General features: G+C 40.2%; 1 protein-coding gene across 1 annotated transcript; it reads left to right on the top strand.

Annotated features, from left to right (window-relative positions):
- The first annotated feature begins 1902 nt into the window (after nucleotides 1-1902).
- DISP2 (dispatched RND transporter family member 2) lies at nucleotides 1903-17407 on the top strand. The gene is made up of 7 exons (XM_067558162.1): nucleotides 1903-2369; nucleotides 5209-5238; nucleotides 8221-8344; nucleotides 9497-9612; nucleotides 10425-10543; nucleotides 11884-11981; nucleotides 13372-17407. The coding sequence occupies exons 1-7, from the start codon at nucleotides 1903-1905 to the stop codon at nucleotides 16786-16788; spliced, it is 4371 nt and encodes a 1456-aa protein (XP_067414263.1). The 3' UTR covers nucleotides 16789-17407.
- The last annotated feature ends 6843 nt before the right edge of the window (nucleotides 17408-24250 follow it).

Raw genomic sequence — 24250 nt, 5'->3', positions numbered from 1 at the left:
GCAGTCTGCATATGCGTGACAAAACAATTTGCATTTGTATGTTGGCTGGTACTTTTGAACTCAATATTATAACAGTGAATGCCCGAGAACATTGCTACCTCTGTCATTGTGCTGCTGCAGCAGTCATTACTAATGGTCTTCGGGTTAAAAATTGAAACTAGAAATTGATTATCTGTAACCAGAGTAAATTGTTTCCTGTAGTGATTCTAATTAAACTTTTTCCTCAGCTTAACCTCAGAGCTTCTCTATCAATTTGAGTTACATTATGCTGAGGTAAGAGATCTAGAAATAAAGGCAATGGGTCTTTCAGGATGAAAACAGGCTAACTTTGGAGGCAAAGATCCATTGTAGTGTGCAAGGATTTTTGTCAAAAGCTTTGGTGCACTGTATGAAGTAAATCATTTCTGTCCATTGTGTAACAGTTCATTCAGCAGATGTAATACTGTTGCTGTGTAAAGCAAGAATCTATATCAATAGCTGACCATCCCCTGGCCCCCCCAAAAAGAAATGTAATTGTGACACGTTTTGTGGTTTGGATGCTTTAGGGATAGCTTCAGCTGTGTCTTGTAATTTATGCAATCCATCTTTGTCAATGGTATGGCTACAGAACGTAACTGAGTCTTTGAAAAATTCACCGTTTCCTTGTTTGCTCTAAGCCCAGACAAGACAGCCTCACAAGTACCTTTTGGAGGTTTTCCAGGTGCTCTTAATCACTAAGGCTACACTGACGGCGGCAAAGTAGCCGCCGTCAGATCGACTTTTCTGGATCAACTGAGCAGTCAGTGAAGACCCACTCAGTCGATCCAGAAAATGACGTATTAAGACCACCTTCTCAAATGGCATAGCGCTGCGTTGACGGGAACGCAGTTCCCGTCGGCGCAGTGCAGTAAAGACGGCGCGCAGAACAGAAGCAAAGAAGTCGACGGGAGTTATGCAAGTTTTTTGCGTAGCTTGCGTAACTCCAGTCGACTGCCGCCGAATCTCGGAGTTAAGTGTAGACAAGCCCTTTCTCCCACAATCTGTGTATCATCCAAATAACACCGAGTGCCAGGAATACCCTCTAATTCCTGGTCCCTGGCTTGCTGCCAAAGAGCAGGTGCAGATGCTATTTCAAATACTAGCCCATTTCTCATAAATTGTACCAGTAGCCATGATATGCTGTTCCAGTCTCTTGATGTAGGTCGGCCAGTTCGTTACTGTACTATCAAACAAGTTTGTTTCCCCCGAACCTCCAGACATTTTAACCCCTTTTTTTTCCTTTCTAAATGAGTAGTTTATTCATAGTCCCGGTGGTGGTAGATTACAGTTTTCTTTAGTTTCAGTTTCACTAGACCTCTCAATTATTCTGTTTCACTGTATTCCTGGATTATGATCTCATTCTTGTCACTAATTATCGTGTCTTTTGCCCTTTACACAACAATAAGAGCATGAAGAAACCACAAAGGAACAGTGGGGTCCAAATAACCATGACTCAACATGGAAAGCCTAGTTAAATATACACAGTGCTACTCTACCAGATTTCCAAAACATGGAACACACTAAGCACCCCTCAAGGCTCACAAACTATTTAAAAGACTAGTACTCAATTCCCATACAAGACATTAACCACTGAAACAACTTACCAAGGGATGTGGTGGAGTCTCCATCACCTGAAGTCTTTAAATCAAGCTCAGATGTCTTTCTTTAAAAACTGTAGACTCACTAGCTCACCCACAGAATATGGACTTGATGCAGGACTTATTGGGTGCAGTTCTATGGACTATGTTATGCGGGATTTGGCCTAGATGATCATAATGGTCCCCTCTGACTTTAAAATCTATTAAGCTATCAAAACCTTTAGACTGGGAGATGTGATCCCATGTTTGGCCTTTCCACCACTCTAGTACGTGATAAAATTGTTCCATGTTTTCTCACAGAGAGGAAGTAAATCCAGAACCTTGCCAAACCTGTCTTAATGTGCCAGAGATCAGGAAGACTGAACCAAGCCATGGTGGAACTCCCTGGGAAAGAACCTGTCCAGTACATCGGTGCCCAATCACTGCATCTCCCAGCTCGGTGAGAGGTCATCTGCCTTCCTCCAACCGCATGCTTGGACCAATCTCCGTACAGTCCAATGGTCAGGTGCCATCCAGCTCCCAGGACTCACATCAACTTCCCCTATATTACCATTGCAACCAGCAAGAATCTAGAGACAGCTATGCCTTGCCCCCACTGCCAGGGCATGGAGAGAGGGCCACTTTGTGCTCCCACCATTCCAGTGGGGATTCTTTGCCAGCGCCCCACCACGATACCTCTGAAAGTCAATGGAAACAGTGGTCACATGACCAGCGGCAGTCACGACCAGTGCAGCACCACATTGTAACCGTCAGGTAAGCCAAGGTCTGTACAGATCACAGAGTTATTCACATTTACAGTTGGACAAAATTTTTCTACCAAAACTATTTGGTAAAAAAGGCAAATTTGAAGACACGAAATATTTCACAAATTGATGTCAATGTCAACTGCATTGTTTCAACTGAGGAAGAAAACCACTAAGAATTCTGAAAAATCAAAAAAATGTTTTGTTTTGACATTTTCTAAACAAAGCATTTCAATGTTTCGTTTCCAACTGACTTCTCATTTTGAAATTTCCTTTAATTTTATTTTTAAAGAATTAAAAATGTTAAAAATTGCTTGAAATCTAAACAAAACATTACATTTCAGGTCAAATGAAACATTTAATTAGTCCCAAAACAATTTTTTTCTTACTTTTTGATTTGCCAAAAATTTCAAAAACATTGTTTTCATGTCGACCCGACAGAATTGGGTTTCCAATTTTTCAGAATTGCCAGTGAAATAAAAAATCCATTATTCGCATAGCTCTGCTCGCAATCTCTCCTGGAGCTTTGTGGTGTGCTGGGAAGGAAACATGCTGTGTTGGAGAGGTGGTACGGATGGAGATGAAGACCAGGGCTATGCCAGCTCATCTCCTTGGGGGCCATAGGGTCACGTGGAATGAGCAGTGCTATGGTCCTTGGCCCTTGTGTAGGCATACAAGCAGCTCCTAGCACCTTGCCCCTGTGCACCTCACACTATGAGCCTAAAAGGGCCAGTGCTCCTCAAACTGGGTCAGGACCATCTAATCTAGCCATGATCTGGCCCATATTTTATATTTCTCATATTTTCTTCTGGTACATTGTAAGAAATACCGTAACACCCTTTGGTTCTTAAGTATTTCAGTGAGTCTGAGTGCAATTTATCCTGTGCAGCTATTGAAGTGTTGGAGAATCCCAAATAGCTGGCAGGGTTTCCTTTCTGGTGGGAGGAACATTCCATTAGAACAGGGGTGTTCTCTCTTGAAGTATGGTTATGGTCAGAAAAATGACTATAAAAATGACCTTCTCACTCAACATAGCTGCCTTCAGAGAACTAAACTGGAACCATAAGCCACTGCCTGTGTTGGTTATAAGTGGAGGCTGAGGAAAAGCTGCACACTTGCACTAGCTCTCTGTGACATTGCGCCTAGGCAGGCATGTCTCTAGAAGTGCTGTAAGAGTGCACAGAGGAGTGACATCTGATTGTACCCTGTTAAGGAGTGTGTGTACATCCTCCATCACCCTGCACCTAGTGCTATCCCTCTCTTTTCCATATGGATTTTTAGGATCACTATTTGCACTAATGTTCCCAAGCCCTTTAATATCACGGTGCTAAGCATCTTAGATTTGATAGTGTTGAATTTATTCCTGCACTCTGGTATAAGGTGAGGCACATTCTAGCCCTTTATTTTCTTGAGTTATATTTAGTAACGGGGAAAATAGCCTATGCTTACTTCAGTTTGCACTGTAGAGCCTCTCAGCTATTAGAGAGTGATCAGGTTCCTATTTTAGCTCATATACCTTCAACAGAATTGTCAACTAAATTCTTTAAATAGGTGATTTAAACTACAGACACAGCTGGTTTTGCAAATCCCTTGAAGAGATTGCAGTGCTGGCAATTAGAAAAGTCATCATCATCATCATCATAATACAGTTATGATTTGTAATCTGAACAAATTTGCTATAGATTTATTGAAAGAGAATTACTATAAAGATCCACAGCGTGCCTTCGGACAGTAATCTCAATTAAAAAAAAATGCAAACACTACCCCAAAATCTAAAGAGTGCTAATGCTTCATGAAAAACTGAAAGTGGTTTATAACGAATCAACATGTGCTATTGAGCATCTTGGAGAGTACAATGTTTGGGCCCTCTTCGTTAGCTTTACAAATACCAGAACTGTTCTGTTTTGAAATTCTCTCATCCATCCCACTCATGAAAAGCTGCTACCATGCAACTGAAAGTCTCCTAAGCAGCATGCACTTGTACATGAGATAGTGCATTGGTATGTTGGGTAATCCTGAGCCTTACCTGAATGAGGAGGTAAGGCTATAGAGTTAAAGGGGATGAGAGAGGAAAAAAGGTTCTTCAGATCTGAAAGATACACAGAAAAGGAGCTTTTATTATTGTACATGTGGAAAGCTCGGGCTCAAAGGTTTGTTGACAAAAGCGACCTGGGAATCCCTTGGAGAAGGCTTGTTTGCTGAACTCCTTAGAGCAGTGCAGCTAGGAATAACAAATGTTCATTTGGGAGGGAAATTGTTTCATGGCAAATTGTTATGAGCAGCTCCATATCCCTACAGCCTCAACCCATCATCAGCATTGTCTGCAGAAAATGGAGCCCAGTGCGCAAATAACATTTACCCTGATGGAAAAGCCCTATTGCGTTTAATAGAAAATTATAATCTAGAGATATTTTGAATCATCCTACAGAATTTAATAGAGAATTATACCTTTGCTACGGAATTGTAAAAAAAAAACAAAAAACTGTAGAAAATATATCATTTTCTATTAAAATCTATCGATTTTAGTGCATAGAGAATTATAGAGCAATTTCGATAGAACTAGATTGTTTATGTACCAATTAAATTCTATAGGAATTTTCCATAAGGCAAAAGATCAGGACTAGGATTCAAATTTACGTCTCTTCCCATTTGTTTTTCTTTAAAATGACGGCTAGACTGCATTCCTCAGGATGTACCTAGAACAATGCCAGATAGCTTTCATCAGCTGGAACTGCACTGTACAGCTGTCTTGTTTTTACAATCCCTGAAAGGGTTAACTTGCTCATTAACAGCACAGCACTCTGCTTCAAGTTAAAATAATAAACCAACAAATCTCTTTCTGTCTGCAGACATGACAAAGCTCTCAGGATGCCAAAAAGGTATGTTTAATATCAAATGCTTCCTGTCCTGCTACCCTATAATCACTGCTCTCCTACCCTGCTATTAGGAAACACAGTGTATTATTCCTGGTGACATCCCAGACAGGCGCAACTTCAGAGGCAAGATCAGAGCTCCTCATTAGCAGCTTCCCATCTGTGTGAAAAAATCTGTTTCTGTTTGTGTAATAAATTTAGCCTGCATTTATGAAGTGCTTCATTGTCTAGATAGCTTTCCTCAGTGTGCGCGCTTTCTCTGGACCAGCCAACAGCTTTATTTGTTTTTCTTGACTCATCTAAACCAAGTGTAGGGGAGCAACCTGGTCCACTGGCCCGGGAGTCAGGAAACCTGGATTCTATTCCCCATTCTGCCACTGACTTTCCATGCCACCTTAACCAAGTCACTACACCTCTTCATGCCTCTGTTTCCTTATTTTGAAAATAGGGATAATAATGTTTACCTATCTTGGTGAAGTGCTTTGAGATGAAAAGCACAACATAAGTATTGTTGTTTTCAAATGACTGCAATGGAGTCTCCTGGGTTCTACATCTCAGAATTAAAGCAAACTGGAACATCTTCAGACAGAAGATTGCTCCATGTGAGAGTAATAGCCTCAGAGCTTTGCATGTTCCCTTCCTCTAGTGATGGAGATGTTTGTCAAGGTTACGTGTAGTGTTTCCTAGTTCTTCATGTATTAATGCACCAGAAGCTCTGCAATGAAATGTAGACGCCTAAAATGTTTAAAAAGAGGTTAACGACTATAAAGTGCAACACTATATTGCAGCAACATAGAATCATGTGTATTATGGAAAAGAGATTATGGACAATCTAGAGACATTTCAGGAAAAAAACATTATATGAGAAAAGATAAATAAAATAATTACTTGGTGCCCTTATCTCCTGCCCTGTGTTTCTCATGTTTAAATCCAAAGGAATGAGAATACTTAATGGGACACTGTCAACATAATACTTATAACTATTTTTAAAATCCTCTTTTTTGTTACCATAACAACAAATTATTACAATTTAAGGAATACCTAATATTTAGCATTAATAATTTAATTATCTAAAGAATAATTGAAAGAATATCTAATTTACAATATTTTTCATCTTCTATTATGCTTTATATTGTGCTTGGAGAACACAGCTTGGAGAATGAAAATAGATGCACAAGGGACCCTTTCTGGTTGCTACAACAAGGCTTTTGGATTTGGGTTTCCAGTACTGCAATAGAATGTAACATTTTTTAAAAACTGTTTTTGGTTGAAATACATAAATAAAAAAATCATGAAAACATTTTACCTTTTACCCCACTTCTTTTTAAAAAAATGTTATTTTGAGTCCTAAAAGTAATTAACCAAGTCCATTTACGCTAACATCAGTAAGATAACCACCTGTTAAAATTGTTTGTCTCTACCTCTTAGTGCTTCCAGTTTTTCATTTATAAACTGTGTGTACCAGCTAGGTGCTTTAGTTGATTTGTGTAAGAATGTTTCACCTCTGGAGCTCAAGGGCCTGATGTTTATAAAAATTAAGCATCAATTTACTACAGCCCCACATATGTAATGTAATGTGCAAGTGGCCATTTTTGATCATTTGTATGCACAAATATCTGATTTGTGTATGCTAGCTTGATAACTGAGTGTCTAAAGTTTGAAAAATCAGGTCATAGGTTCAATTCCAGATTCAGTCACAAGTGAAAACGCATTTCTTGGGCTCATTCTTGTCCCTAGTTATGAAAAAGCTACATTATTTGAGACAATGAGCAGTCTCTAGCTCAAGAGAAGCATGGGACTGGAGTAGCTGGAATATTACAGTTCAGGATTGAAATGCAGTGGCATAGCTCCTGTATGTCTGAGGCTCATGAACAGTAAATTCATTCACAGATCTAAAATACATCAGGAGCTGTTTGCTAATAAATAACCCTTAAACCTTAGAAAGGCAGAAATATTTAGAAACATACCAGACCAGACCAAAGGCACTTCTAGTCCAATATCCTGTCTCCACCAGTAGCCAGTGCCAAATGCTTCTGAGAAAGGTACAAAAAAACCCTCCCAGGCAATTAGGCGAGGTCTTCATTAGAAAAGACTTGCCAGTATAACTATACCAGCAACCGTCTTAGTGTAGACGGAGTTTATACCAGCAAAAGAATGCTTTTGCAGGTAAAATGTATACTAGTTCTCTGAATGGAATGTTATACCAACAAAAGCACATTTATTCTAGTATAATTGCATCTGTACTAGGGCTTTTGTTGGTATAGAAATGTAAAAAAAAACCTCACACCCCTAACCAACATTACTGTATCAGCCAAAGTTTTTAGTGTAGACATGGTCTGAGAGGTTGCCTTATGTTTTGTAGCATGAGGGTTTATATTCCTTATAAAAAAAATAATTCTAACATAACTGTGGAAGTTCTTATTATCCACATACATTTTATAATTCTCTTTTTAATCCTAAACTCTTAGCCTCAATAATATCTTGTGGTAGCAGATTCACAAGCTAATTATCCACTGTGTATTCTATTGAGATCTCCAACTTCATGCTGCTCCTTGTCAGTTACATACTAGACTGGCAGTTGATTGTTTGGATTGGGCAATGGGGGGAGGGAAGAAACAAAAGAAGAGGGGAAAAACAACCTTCCCAAAGGGATTTTTGCAGTTAAATATTTAAAGCCACATTTTGCCCAGAGATGCAAGTGCCTGGTATTTACTATTTCCAATTGAAAAGGCAGGGAAGTGTAGGGAGGCGGAATGTAATTGCCCAAGTTAATGAAAACAGTATGCAAACATCCAACTGCAGAAAGAATGTGTTCATTTGCAGTTGAAATGTAGCCCCTGAGCTTTTCAACAAATAAATACCCAAACTAGGAAGCCCTCATTCTGTTAAATATCCTTCTTCTAGCATTGTGTTGGTAGCACAGCTTGTTTCATGTTAATATCAGAAATAAGGTTAACAACAGCATTTGTTTTCTCCTGTTCATTCCAGTTACTCTCAAGTGATTGCTGAGTGGCCGGTAGCTGTCCTGGTGCTCTGTTTGGTGACAGTTCTGGTTTGTACTTTAGCTGGCCTGCTAGTTGGAAATCTGCCAGATTTTTCAGAACCCTTGATGGTAAGTCCCTGCAGATGATATGGGGCATGCATGGCATCCATGAATGCAAGGATAATCAATGAAACAGTCAATTATGTTTTCTTCCTGCAATGTAAAACGATCACATTCCCCCCTTCTTTGGAAATGGATGGGGAAGACGGCAGACCTGTAAATACATGAGGACAATTAAAGTCACTACTACTCTCCCACTCCCCCAGAATACTCAACAGTATCTGCCACCAGAGGACAATCCACTGTCTCCTCATTCTCAGAAATATTAGGAAGCGCATTAGGCCACAAGGAAATCTGCATTCCATGCTCTTCTTTTGATCTAAGAATCACAGAGATTGAAAATAGAAAGAAACCTGTTAGGTAAACTAGTCCATCCCGCTCATTCAGTACAGTAGTGTTCTCTGCAGTGTATTCGCCCGTGGTCTGGCCTGTCACGGTTTTAAAGGATTTTAGTGAAGTACTTCTATTACTTCCTTTCGGAGATTATTGCACTGTTCATTAATACATTTTTCTGGTTATTCAGACAATTTTCCTTTGCTCATTTCCAATGTATTTACTCATAGTAGTACCCCTTTAGTATCTCCTAAATAGTTCCTCTCCCTCCTGGATGTTTATCCTTGCAAATATTTGTATATATTTCTACAAATATCTCACCAGAATGTATTTGTCTCCACCCTCCACCTAAGGAAAAATGTGGAAAAAATGCATTCCTATTCAGACAGTTTCTATGATTAGATGTAGGACACCTTTCCAGGAGAGAGAGAAAAACATCATTCTGGTCAAGGTTCCAGTGTGGACTGTAGACTATTTTGAGAGGGAAGAAAATAAATCCTATTTCCACAGGTATTGATTTTGGATGATGTCCCTCATCTAGAGGGGAGGCAAGAAATCCTGCTTGACCTGTTCAGGATGAACTGTTGGCACCCTATTATTGGCCAAAAAGGAAAAGATAAATTATATTTCTGTAGATTCACAGATGGGCTATGCCTCCTTCTCTAAGAGAAATTCAACTTGTGTTTGTCTCAAAAATGTGATTAGATTCAAATAATCCCAGATACATGCTGTGTCTGATACAAGGTGTGGAGGAGGTGGGCTAAGGAAGGTAAGCTAAATTAAAGCACAAGTCTGACAAGTTAATAAAACCCATTTGCTTGTCTATAGGGATTTGAGCCTCGAGATACTGACATTGGCAGAAAGCTCATTGTCTGGAAGAACGTGCAAACCCATACAGGCTATAAGAAGACGCTTTCGCTTTCTCCCTACACTGAAAAGAACAGGTATATGAAGTTAGTTCTTTGGGTTTCATTGCCTGCAATGCTATGATGAGACTGATAATGCAACAGCTTAGTTTGGTTGCAGTTCAACTGTAAAATCAATGGGTAACATTTTCAAACATGCCAAAGGGAATTAGGAGCCTAACTCCCATTTTCAAAAGTGATGTAAGTACTTAGGAGCCTAAATCCATTGGCTGTCAATGAGACTTAGGCTCCTACAGTCACTTTTGAACATAGGAATTAGTCTCCTAGGGATATGTCTACAGTGCAATAAAAAAATCTGTGGCACTGAGTATCAGCACCCAGGTCAGCTGACTCAGCCATGCAGGGCTCAGGCTGCAGGTCCAAAAATTGCAGTGTAGATGTTCAGGCTGAATGTCTACACTGCAGTTTTATAACCCCATAGTCCGAGCGCCACAAGCCTGAGTCAGCTGACCCAGGCCAGCCACGGCCATGCCACGGGTCTTTCATCACAGTTCAGAACCTAAGTCACTGAGGCACTCTTGAAAATTTTACCCAACAACTTTAAACAGCTGCAGAGATAATTCAATGACTCCCCAACAGGAGTGATGTGGGATCTAACTTAATCACTCATATGACTACAAATTGCTGCAATCAAACCTGCACAAAAGTTCAGTACTTACCCTCGGCCCCAAACCATGTCCTCATTCTAGGCTAGTGGCCAGTCCAGTTGCACTATGTCTCATCAAAGCACATTTTCATGGTGTGACTACCCCGCCTAGTCAATTAGATGACTTGTAAAAAGATATTGAATCCTGCTGTTCCATAGAAGGGTAATTGTGATCTCTTGATAGCTATGGTGACATTGGTATTAACAGAGGGCAGAGGTTTATCCAGGGCGAACAAGAAGCAAGAACACGGCGGATGGTGGAACAAGACTATGGAAAGGACAGTTTCTTTTGTGGCCCCCCTGGTGAGTGAAGTCTTAACACAGACCTTCCAAATGAAAAAGGAGACTATGAGAAATTCTGCTATAGCACAAACAGATCCAGGACATATGGAAGTGTTCAGAAAATGCCCAATAAAGCATTCAGGCATAATACAATTCTGTGCACTCTAATGTATCTTTCATATAGTGATCTCATAGCACTTTGCAAACATTAATTTCTTAATCCTCCCCACTTAGCTGTGAGCAGGGCTGACTGAAATTTTGTATGGGTTTTATTGGATTTCATCAAAAATGAATCCTTTTCTTCCCTCAAAAAATCATTTTCGAAGTTTTTTGGTTTTTTGAAAAAATTTCAAAATAAATATATTAAAAAAATTTGTTTTGAAATAGTGAGAAAGTACACATTTTATCTCTGTTTCTCACTCTTCCCTCCCCTCTTTTTTCCCAACTGAAACAGTATATAAAAAGTAAAAAAGTGAAAGTAACACTGAGCCTCCATTAAAATATTTTTTCACACTTTACCAGGGGGAAAAAGCAAACATTAAAAGAAAATGGGGGGTTCCCACTTTCACTCCCCCTCCAGACACGCCCTTTTTTTTACTGAAAGAAAGGTACGGAAGTAGTGAGGAAAAGGGGGAACTATCCCAAATATTCAAAAGAAAAATCTTAATTTTGTTTTGAAATTTTTGCTTCAAATATTTTCAGCAGAAATGAAATGAAAAAATTCAAATGAAATGAAAAGTGTTGATTTTTCTTTTCAAATTTTTTGACAAAAAAACAAAGAAATCTGAGTTAGTTCTGTCAGTGGGGATAAGTAAACATTATTATTCCATTTTACAGATGGGGAAATTGACCACAGAGAGGTTAAGAGACTTGCCAGAAATAACAAGAGTGGGAGTACAGGGAATATCACCCAAATATTCTGACTCCCAATCCCCTGTTTTAAGTCATCCTCTTAAGTAAGTGGTTCATTCGCTGGAATACAGTACTTCCAATTTCTCAGGGCCTCAAGCCCCCCCAAACTGTACGGCTTTTTGTCAGGAGGTAGCAGTGGGTACAGATATGGCCTGAATCAGATCCACAGTAGTTTCACCACAGAGAAATGAAATTCACAAGTGAAAAATATATTGAGAGAACCCCATGTCCCTCCCTTACTGACCGTGTGGGTGGGACAGAGATCAGATGAGGCAAATCACACTCTTTATAGCCATTCATCAAGATCCAAAAGCTCCATTACTCAGTTTCACTGATAGAATCCTCTGCGGTAGACTTACAGACAGCACTGCTTTTAAAGTACACAGTAACTATTTCAAACACTGTGGCTGATTCCTCCTCAGTTACCTAACTATATTTCTGTTTTTTAGGAAAGAGTTATTCTCAGCTGGTGTTTATGTCCACGACTGCTGGGAGTTTGTGGAACTTGCAAGCGATTCAGTCCATGTGTCAAATTGAACAGGACAAGGTTAGTAATGTCATGGGGAATGAATACACATGCAAGCTCATTTCAGTTTACCAATTTAATCACTAACTAAAAGCTAGCAAGAAAGCAATAATATAAGAGATATAGTATCTTTCATCCTGGAGAATGCCAAAGAATTTTACAGGCTTATAAATAAAAGAATAACCTCACTTACCACTGAAATGCAGCTGCATCTGAAGAGCAATAGCTGTTTTATAATACACACACAACAGCTTGGGCTAGAAATTGATGATAGTATATCAAACTGAAACTGTATAGAATTCAGGGCCGTGTAATGTAATTACCAAAATAGGAATTTGTCCCATATACTGAAACTAACGCTCCACACACTACAGAGAAGAGAGCTATAGAAACGGAAAGTTTAGAGTAGAGTAGGATAGTTTTGTTAAAAACACTATGGGATCTTTAATAAACATAATTGATCAGATTCATTGGAATTTGCCATCTCGAACAGCACAACATCCTCTCTAAACTGGAGGTGCCAAGTAAGTAGATGGAGATAGATAAGCAACATGGTCTTCTTCCATCCAGAAAAGACTGCACTGGATGGATTGACTGACTAGACTAAATCTTCTAAATTGCCAATAATGTTTTTCAACCAAGACTGGTAGGAATGACTCTGTGATCTTTTGGATGGTCTCTGCTACAGTAGTAGAAAGGCATAGCAGGGGGGGCAAGACAGTGAGTGGAAGACAAGAGTATTAATTAGGGATTATTTATCAATGATGGTAAGAAATAGCAGCAGCCAATGTGCCTGAAGAGTTAAAATTGGAGGGACTATGAAAGCCTTCCAAAGAAAAAAAATGTTTGAATGTACTGTATCCTCTGTGTAAGTGCCAGGCAAAACAGCCACTGAGAAGGAAAGGAAATAGTATTTGCCCTATGCAATTAACAGAGAAACAGTGTTAAGCACTGATTAGAACATGGTGGAAGAGAATCTGTAGCACCATGCCTCCTGCTCATGTCCTTCATGGAATGTCACTGACATGCAGAGAAAAGAAGTTTAAGAGAAAAAGAATAAAGGGTGAAAGAATTCTCATTTTAGTGGTCCTAATCCAGAGAATGAAAGTAAAACAAGGAAAGATGATATCACTAGTAGTAGAACAATGGGTTGAGGAAAGGTCCCAATTCCTAAATCAGTTAGTGCAAGATATACATAATAGAGGCTGTTCATTTAGTTTTGGATAAAGTGCTGCCCAGACATCTTGTTTCAATGGCTACAGTATATTGCATTTTGTCAACAGAAGGATGGGGAGCCAGGGTTTATAAACATGGGGAGGACAGGACAATTCTTGTGAGAATTTAAACACTCCTGTGGGATAAAAAGGAGTTTCATAGGGAGGGTGTAATCTTTCTTTTGGCTGTTTTTCAGATCCGCTCACATGCTCATTTTGGAAACCTCTGTCAACGTACTGAAGGCAATGAATGCTGCCCAAGCTGGTCTCTGGGTAACTATATTGCTGTCCTTCACAACAGGTCATCTTGTTTGGAGATAACGCAAGCCGATGTCTCCCACACCCTGGCACTCCTCCGTTCCTGTGCCCCAGACTACCACAAAGGCATCCTTATTCCTTCGTGCATAGGTCCCAGGACTGGAAGAGAGAAACAGTCTCAGTGTGCCAAAGTACCAGAAAAATGTACCCGATTCAATGGAGTTTACCAGCTTCTTCACTTCTTGGTTGACAGAGACTTTCTCAGTCTTCAGACAATGGAATATCAAGTGCCATCACTGAAATACAGCCTGCTGTTTTTGCCTACAAAGAAAGGAGCAACTATGATGGAAATCTACCTGGACAACCTTGAGTCATGGGACCTGTTTGATAATTACACCTCAATCACAGGAATGGACCTGGGCCTTAAACAGAAACTATTCCAGCACTATCTTTTACTGGATACCATGTATCCAGTCCTGGCAATATTAGCCATTTTTCTAAGTATGTCTTTTTATTTACGCTCAATCTTTATTACTTTTATGGTCCTTATGATTGTTGTCAGTTCTTTGATGATCTCCTTCTTCTTGTACAAGGTGGCTTTCAGATTCACCTACTTCCCTTTTGTAAACCTGACAGCAGTCGTCATTCTCAGTAGCATTTGCACCAATCACACATTTGTCTTTTTGGACCTCTGGAGCCTCAGCAAAAGCCAGAATCCTTCTGCAGGCCTCCTGCAGTGGATGAGCCAAACCATGCACCACTTTGGGTATCTCATGCTGGCATCTTGCTTTACAACAGGTGCTGCTTTCTATGCCAGCTACATGAGCAATATAATTGCCATCTGCTGCTTTGCCATATACATGGGCACCTGTGTATTAGTGAATTTAGTATTCATGGTGACTTGGCTTCCTTCCTCTGTTGTGTTGTATGAACGCTACATAGCAACAAACTGCATTTATAAACCAGAAGACTACTGGAACTATAGTGGGCACAAAAGAGTCATTTTTTCTCTCCATCATATACTCAGGGTTCTCCAGAATACGTTGTGTGAAACCTCCAAGCTGTTATTTGAGAAGCTTCTTCCGTGTGGTGTCATAAAGTTTCGTTACATCTGGATCTGTTGGTTTGCAGCCTTGGCAATAGGGGGTGCCTACATTTCCTGTTTTAATCCTAAACTAAAACTCCCCAGTTTAGAGATGCCATCTGTCCAGATGTTTAGGTTAAGCCATCCCTTTGAGAGGTATGATGCGGAATACTGTCACCAGTTCATGTTTGAGAGGCTGGAGCATGGAGAAGGACAACACATGCCCATCACTATAGTCTGGGGCATACTGCCTGTGGACAACGGGGATCATTTCAATCCTAAAAGCAATGGCACACTGGTGAAAGACACCACATTTACAATCCAAAATCCTGAAGCTCAAAACTGGCTCTTGGAATTTTGCCAAAAAGTAAAGAATCAAACTTTCTATTATTCTGATCTGGAGCAGAAATCTACAGTTTGTTTCATGGAGGAGTTTCACAGATGGATGGAGAGTCGCCAGTGCTCCCAGCAAGATCACAGCTTCAACCTCTGCTGTAACCACTTCCCCTTCCCCTATGGAAGTGAAGTCTTCCTGCACTGCATCAAAATGATGATCATGGAACAAGGCAGAGATGGGTCTGAAACCTACGACTTGGGTCTTAGATTTGATGGAGAGGGAAATCTAGTTGCCTTGGTGCTACAGTTTCAAACTATTTATCACTACAGCTTCAACTACAGCAAAGCCAAACAATTCTACAATGAAATTGACCACTGGATAACAGAGGAAATGAAAACTGCCCCCATGGGGCTTCAAAATGGATGGTTCACCAGTAAACTAGAACTATATAATCTCCAGCACAGTCTTAGCACAGAGACAATGGTGGTTGTAGGGCTATCCATAACCATCTCTTTTGTGGTGCTACTGCTCACCACCTGGAATGTTCTTCTTAGCATATTCTCTGTGACAGCTATCACAGGCACTGTCCTGGTAACTGTTGGACTTTTGGTCCTGTTGGAATGGCAGCTCAATGCAATGGAGTCTCTCTTCATTTCAGCAGCAGTGGGCCTCTCTACTGACTTTACAGTGAACTACTGTATTTCCTACCACTTGTGCCCACATTCTGATCGCCTGAGCCGAGTGGCCTTCTCTCTGAAGCAGATGAGCTGTGCCACTGCTATGGTGGCTACTGCTTTATTTTCTGCAGGTGTCATCATGCTGCCTGCCACAGTGCTGGCATACAGGAAGCTGGGGATTTTCATAATGATGATCAAATGTATCAGCTGTGGATTTGCCAGCTTCTTTTTTCAGTCTCTATGCTGCTTCTTTGGCCCAGAGAAGAACTGTGGTCAGATCCTTTGGCCTTGCACCTATCCCTTGAAGGACTATTCGGATGACTCCAGGCCGAATGGGAGCTTTACCTGTGGGGGAGGAGAGAAGCAGAACAAATTACGGAAAGTTCAGGAGTCTAACACCGCAAATGAGCAGTATGAGCTCCAACCCTTGGCCAGAAAACTTAGTGATAGTTTCGACAACAGCACTTCCACAAGCAAGTTGTCTAACCGTCCTTCTGTTCTGTCTGAAGACATACAGCTACAAGACAGCAGCTGTCCCAGAATAGGAATTCATCCTTCACTTAAAACAGACAGACAGAATCTACAGGAGACTCTCATGGACCACCCAGTAGATCTTTGTCAGTGTCCTGCCTTGCAAACATCTTCTCCTTACAAACACAGCAGCTCCGGCGCAGAATCAGAAATTCAGAGAGAGAGACTCTGCAGGGATTGTAGATGTCATAAATATGGTTCAAAAGCCTGGGATGGATACATGCTGGATTTTTCAGCCAGCATGAAAGATGAAGGACAATTAAATAAACCTCAGTGTTCTAGAGACACTGCTCAACAACAGTCAGATTATACCTCAGAAAATAGTAATTTCCCTGAAGATGAAACTTACAAATTTCACAGAGGCCTTTGTTCTCATACCAGTTCTATCAATGTGCTCGTCTCCAGTGAGATATCACTCAGTGATTTTGATCAGAGCATAACACTTGCTGAGTCAGCCAGTTCTTGTCCAGATGTCTTAGATGTGTCTGATTCCTGCTGTGCAGCAGAGAGAGGTCACCTGAATGGGAAGAGAGACACCCTGAGGTTGGACCTGAGAGAGACCGTCTTTGATGTATCTCCACCAGCATCACAGCAAAACAGCTCTTCTTGGAAAAACCGACTGGGAGTAGGGAGTGAAGGTCCAGTTGTTTTACCAAACAGCCAACCAGACATGCCTGATGTTTGGATCAAGCGATCCAGTGCACAAAATTCTGGTTACAGCAGCTGAAATCTCCAAGAAAGCAACACTCTATAACAGAAGAAAAGGGGGAATAAATCTCTGATTTGAACTGTAAATATAAAATATTTCCTCCCTTCCTCCTTGAGCTAGAAATATTTTCAGATGTTTCAGCTGCAGAGATGCCGACATTTTCACAGAGCCAGCAAATGTGATATTATAAAGATGAGGATTGGAGATGAATTTTAATGCAGTAAAAAGTATTTGACCTTCCAGCAGCCCATGCCATATTCAGAATTGTACTGTTTGACATTCCCTACAGTGATTAGATTTTGTTTTCTTGCCAAGTCCAAGCAGGAAGGGATAATGATTAAAGAGGTAACTATCTCTAGATATTTAGACAGAAATCCCATGTACAAAAAATATCTATAATTGTTAATCATCAGAATCTGGCTAATGGCTGGAGAAAGAATTGTTGATAAAGAATGCTTTCCTGTTGAAGCAGATCTCTGTTTTTATTAGCAGTCCAGGTTCACAAATTTCCCCAAAGGAATTGAACAGGAGAACCTCAGAGTTACGAACATCAGAGTTACAAACTGACCAATTAGTGACACATCTCAATGTGAATTGGAAGTACACAATCAGACAGCAGCAGAGACCCCCACGTCCCGTCCCCCCGTCCCCTCCTCCCCCCCCCCCCCAAAAAAAAAAAAAAAAAAAAAAAGCAAATACAGTACTGTACTGTGTTAAATGTAAACTACTAAAAAAATAAAGGGAAAGTTTAAAAAAAAAAAAAAAAAGACTTGACAGGGTAAGGAAACTGTTTCTGTGCTTGTTTCATTCAAATTAAGATGATAAAAGCAGCATTTTTCCTCTGCATAGTAAAGTTTCAGAGCTGTATTAAGTCAATGTTTAGTTGTAAACTTTTGAAAGAACAACCATAACGTTTTGTACAGAGATGGGATGTTCATAACTCTGAGGTTCTACTGTATTCAGGTATTTGTTTAAATCTGTCCTGTGTTTTTCAACTGGTATGATCTGTTACTCTTCAATGAGAAGACTATATATATAGTCCAGCCCCAAACACCTTTCATATCAGGATTTCAGGTGTTTTTACTGGAGTGACCACCTTCTGACACTGCTTCAATGTGGAATTTTCCTTGACAGAAAGCCATCTGCTTGTCCTCTGTCACTTGGGCAGCATGTGTTTCATCTTCATAGCTAGTTTCTATTCCAGGCAAAAATGTACAAATATTTTTAAAATTGGCATATCTGCTGAATCTTCAGTTTCACTGTTTTCTTTATCAGAGAACAAACAAACAAAAATTCTGTTAAATAAGCAGAAGCTTTCTCCCTAAAAGTCAGCATAAAAATAAATATTTATGACAACTTTCCTAAACAACATGATACCTTGTGCTTTTGCTATGAGTATAGTGATTCATTTTCTTTATGTTGTACATGTGTAATGTGTTTTCTAATGGAATCAGCAAGAAAAAATTTGCACTTCTCAGGTTCCATCTGTCAACACGCACACTGTAGCTATCTATTCATTCATATTAGCTATCTGGGAAACTCACCAAGGTTGGATGGTGCAGGTTAGCAAGAGCTAAGATATTCAAAAAAGCAAGAAATTCAAGTTGAAATGCTGGACCTTCTGGTTTGTATTTAATATGTTTCAATTCAGGGCCAGATTAACACAGTGTCTTTAGGGGCTGCAGCCCAGGGCCTTGGGCTAAGGGGGCTCTGCAAAAATAAATCCATAACTATATACATGAAAAAATATATATAAAAAAATGTATGATCTATGGTTAGGGATAGAACAAATCTATTTTACCAGCATATCTTATTAAAACAACTTCCTGATGATAATTATCATGTGATAAAATCCAATCACGTGCCATTTCTTATCACTTGGATCTGTGCGCCTATGCAGGGGTTTGATAAAAATGTTGGATGATGGTGTACCTATATGACAATGGAGCTCAAAAGTGGAAAGTGCAGAAGTTAAAAATGATTTATGAGCAATGGTTGTTAAACAAAATACCAAAATTGACAGACTATTTCAGTAAACCACCAACAAATGCACCAGATATTAGTGATTTGGAAAATAAGTCAATGAGCGTCACAAATCCGCGCAAGGGAATGACAGTAGCCACAACGGACAGTCCAGACACAGCCAGTTTTGGACAAGACTGAAATAGCTGCATATGATAAAGGTAAAAATGCAGCTAACTTTGACTCCCACAACACTGATGCAGCATGCTGGGGCCTAATAAATGAAATAGTGCGATCTTATTGGATCACAAAAGGGCCAACACTATGTCAGAACAAAAATTGTGATTTTTCAGCATCTGAAAAACAAACATCAGAAATGGTGTTTATTGAAAACCCTCTTCACACATACTCTTCAAAATGGGCAATCTGTACCTTGTGAGTGGCTTCTTTATTCTCCATCGACAGGGTCTGTTTTTTGTTTTGTGTGTCGATTGTTTGGAGATTCGTCCTCTCATACAAGGGTATAAAGTAGTTGTGGCTTTAATGACTGGAAACATGCCACAATTCGTGTTGCTGAACACGAGAGCAACATTTGTCACAGAAATGCAATGCTTACCTGAATTTCTCGGAGTCAAACACAAGCCAAAGGGCAGATTGACTTGGAACTGAAAAAACAGTTTGAAACTGACTGTGCTTATTGGAAAAGAGGTCTTCAGACAGATTGTTGCAGTTGATAAGTTTCTGGTGGAATGTGGGCTTTCTTTCAGAGAAGACAATGAAACTGTTGGATCCCCCAATAATGGGAATTACTTGGGCACCTTGGAATTATTGAGTCAGTTTGATCCTTTTCTAAATGAACATACAAAAAATATGGGAACTCTGGTAAAGGAAGGCCTTCATACCTTTCTTCAAAGATTTGTGAGGAATTTATAACTTTAATGGGACAAAGGATGCTTTCAGAAATAAACAGTCAGTTGCAGATTGCGAAATACTTTTCAATTATTGTAGATTCCATTCCTGACATATCCATGTAGATCAACTTATGTTCATTGTCCACTATGTGTCACAAGAGGGGCAGATTCAAGAGTGTTTTCTTAAATTTCTCACAATAACAAATTATACTGGAGAATCGCTTTGTAATTCAGTTTTGACAGTTTTGCAGAAGATGGACATTGGCATAGGAAAATTGCAGAGGTCAGTCTTATGACAATGCTAGTAACATATCAGGGGCATACAAAGGTCTGCAATCACGAATTCAGGAGATAAACCCTTTAGTAGAGTGGGTACTTTGCGCAGCTCACACTCTCAATTTAGTTGGGGTTGAGTGTAAACTGCTGCTTGGAGACAAACATGTTTTTTTCCTTTGTTCAGTCATTTTTTAATTTCTGCTCAAAATCAACCACTCGCTGGCAAATTGTTACTGCAGGATTAGAGCTAAATGACAATAAGTGAATCAAGACACTGAAAGCTCTTTCAGATACAAGCTGGTCTGCACATGCCCAGGCTACAAAAGCACTACAGCTGAATTATGAAAATATTCAGGAATCTCTCCGAAAACTAGCCAACAATCCAAATCAGAACCCAAATACGTGCAACGATGCTTTATCACTGGTCATGAAAATGGACAAGCTGGAAATTGCTTTTCTTTGCAACCTCTGGAACACAGTTCTGCAGAGATTTCAAGCAACAAGCACTGCATTTCAGGCTGTTGACCTTGACTTGTTTAATGCTGTAAAGTTGGTGGGCTCTTTAAAGGATTTTGTGGCTGGTCTACAAGTTCAGTTTGACAGCTTTGAAATTACAGCTAAACAAATGACACCTCGAGTTTCTCAACAGTATAAATCAGAAAAGCACCGTGAACTGAAGCATTAAAAAAACAAGATGAGTCTGGGGAGCCAGACTGTAAGTTGTCTGGCCGAGAGAAATTTTGTGTGGAGGTTTTCAACGTTGTTATTGATGAAATTGTTGCAGAGTTGCATCGCAGGTATGAAGCATACAAAGAGGTATGCGGCTACTTTGGATTAATGAACAATCTTCATCTACTTTCTGTATCAGAACTACATGATTCAACTGTTAAACTAAAAAACAAATATAGTACCGACATACAAGAGGATTTGGCAGATGAACTGGTTCAATTTAGGGAGTTCACAAAAAACGATGAAAACAAAACAGCAAAGACACTACTTTATGTTTTAAGACAATGGATTCTGCAGTATGTGTTTCCCAATGTAGACATTGCCTTATGGATTTTTTTGACGCCACCAGTAATCAATGCTGGAGGGGAACGATCGTTTCCAAAACTGGCGCTAATAAAAAACAAGGTCGAGCATGGATCAGATGAGACTGAATAATTTGACTCTAATGTCAATAGAGTATGACTTGCTTCATCAGCTGGATTTCAGTGATATCATCGAGGATTTCTCAGCCCTGAAGACCAGAAAGAAACTAATAACAGCTGTTCTAAGGTAAGAAGTAGGCTATTTTGAATTAACTTAATTATATTCTACATGTTTTAAGACTGAAATGTAACCACAGAACTGCTTTATGTTAATTAAAAGGCAAGTTTAGTATAGCGTTAATAGCTTCGATGCCATAATTGTGATCATTTTGTTTTAAATTAGGAAAAAGACTTGTATACAGGGGCCCCACAAAATCTAATAGCCCCGGGCCCACAGGAGAGTTAATCCAGCCCTGTTTCAATTTATCCTACTTGATTTTGTCTTATGTTTGTCTAGATCCCATATGGCTGGTTAAGATCAATCCTTTGGCACCTAGAACTAGCATTTCAGCTCTACAGTAATAAATACAAAAAGTGACTTGAGAATACATGGTGACTTCATTCTTCTGTAAACTGGGGCCTCATATTTATTGTTTGCATTGATTTGTAGCCCACATCTGAAAATTATGTCAGAAAATATGATACAAGCACTCAAGGAAGTCAATGACAGATTTTACAAATATCTCTTCTATTCCTCATATCATTGTACAAGAGAGGCAAGTGCGTGCAATGTGGAGGGGGAGACTCATCTGATTGAAATATAAAACTAAGACCCTAATGCTGCAAACTGATCTAAGCTAGAGGACTTACACCTGCACAGATCAGCTTGCAGAAGTGGGGCCTAAGGGAAAAACTGATTATGCATAAACTTACCCTTTAGCATATCTACTAGTGCAAAATTAAAGAACAATAAAGCTAATAACTAAATGTAATATTCCAAAGGACCCAGCAAAAGTTCTAATAAATCTCCCTGTGAGAGATCTCTCTTATAATTGTAACAATAGCCTGATAACACTAGTAGCAGCACGGTTGGTCTTGGCTCAGTGGTGAGAAAATCAATATCTCTGTTCTATCTTAGGCACTGATGCTGCAAAAACATACATACTTGCTTAACTTGAAAAATGTAACTCATTCCAATGGTATGCCAAAGCATGGGATATCCTTGAATGGAAAAGCTTACCTATCAGATGTGGGTAAAACAAGAAGACACAAACACAATAAATATTTAGACCAATGGTTGGTCCTCAACCTTTCCAGACCACTGTACTCCTGAAGTCCAAGCCCCACCATGCAGAGCTCAAGAATGTAATTTAGCTTTGCAGGGCCCCATGTGGCGTGGGGCCCCAGACAGTTGCCCTGCTTGCCATACCCTAACTCCAGCCCTGCACTTGTGACCCCCGTAAACCCGTCCCACAATCCCCAATCCCCAGGTTGAGAAACACTAATCTAGATGAGTTGATGTACCCTGTAGAAGACCTCTGCATACCCCCAGGGAAACACATACCTCTAGTTGAGAACCACTGATTTAGACATATGCATGTGCCTTGTATTATATATTCAGAAAAATAAAAAATAGCAGAAAAATCTAAAATTATATATACATTTTTCTTCAAATATTGAGGATGAGCTCTGAGTTCCAAAAGGCTTGTGGGTCTCTTAAAATTCAAATAGACTAAAGAGTGTTTGGGGAAAAAAAGATTTGGCTTACCCGTTAGAGAGAGAGAGAGAGAGAAAGAGAGAGAAGACTAAGGGGGGATATGATAGAGGTCTATAAAATCATGACTGGTATGGAGAAAGTAAATAAGGAAGTGTTATTTACTCCTTTGAGTGAGGTCCCTGTGGGTGCTCCACTTTAGGTGTCATTGCATCCCGCACTCTTGATCAGAGATCTTTACAGCAGTATTTGCTTGGGTTGCACATGCGCAGCTCTCGTCTTGCGGTGCCATTGGTGCGTTTTCTAGTGCACGCGCAACCCGACCCCTCAGTTCCTTCTCAACTGCCCACGATCCAAGACGGAGCATTACCAGCAGTTAAATTTTTCCTCGTTAGCAGTTTTTGAATTAACTATTAGCTTAGTTTAGTCATAGTTAAGTCTGTTTTAGTTACTTACCTGTTTAAAAAAATATATATTTTTTCTCCAAGTAGCGGAGCTCATAGGAATAAGACATGCCAGGTTCCCCTGGGTTCAAAAGATGTACCTCTTGTAGAGAGGCTATGCCAGTGTCAGACAGATACTCACTCTGTGTACAGTGCTTGGGTGAAACCCATGTATGATGAAAGTGTACACACTGTAAAAATCTGAACGCAAGGGCCAGGAGGGACAGGGACCTGAGGTTGAAGCTAATTCTAATGGAAAAATGCCTCAGACCCTCATCTGACCCGGGACTGGACAAGCCTGACTCAGAATGCACACCAAAGAAAAGAGCCTCATCTCCTACTTCTAGCTCTGCCACAAAAAGAAAGTGTTTGCCTAAGAGGCTGTCCCCCAAAACAAGTACCAAAGAGGCAAAAGGATCCTCAGGTACAACTCGATCAGTGCCACCTAAGGACCTAAAACGTCCTGGTGAGGAGTTGAGCGACTTACAAGAACTATCCTCCTCCTCCAGCATGGCACCACATAAAAATATGATGCAGAAACCACCTGACCAAAGTCAAGGGTGACTGGGACACTGCCAGGCTCAGCAGTGCCGAAGAAAAGTACATTGCTGAGAGGAACCCCGGTACCCATGCCAGCACCAAGCCTGATCACAACACTGGCAATAGAAAATATGCCGGCTGAGGCACCAATGACCGAGAAGGTACTGACAGCAGCACCGACTGTTAGTGACGCACCGCTCATGATGCCAACTTCCAATACAGTTCTGATCTCTGCACCGACTACCATCACGGAACCGATAGGAATCATGGCACCGACCTTGGCACCGTCAGGCAAAAGAAGGTGAAAACAACATCACCTACAACCCGTCCACACTTCATCCCCAAGATTGGAAGGCACCACTGAGTCTCCAATACACTTTGCACATGACGAGGCATTTTCACCAGTACACTCCCTCAGTGCCGGTGATAGTGATGCAGAGGAAGCTCAATTTTCATCTGAGCACTCCTCCCCTATCAGACCTTCACTAGAACCCAGTGATTATGCCTACCATAGTGGACACAAACCATATCCTTGTTATGGTCCACCATGGTTTGCCCCTCCTATGCCATATCACATACAATGGCATAACTGGGATGCCTGGT

This window comes from Emydura macquarii, unplaced genomic scaffold (genome assembly GCF_026122565.2).
Source record: "Emydura macquarii macquarii isolate MOO-44397 ecotype Brisbane River unplaced genomic scaffold, CSIRO-AGI_Emac_v2 contig_1876, whole genome shotgun sequence".
Lineage (NCBI taxonomy): Eukaryota > Metazoa > Chordata > Testudines > Chelidae > Emydura > Emydura macquarii.
The sequence above is the reverse complement of the archived record's forward strand: the minus strand, read 5'-3'. Positions and strand labels throughout refer to the sequence as shown.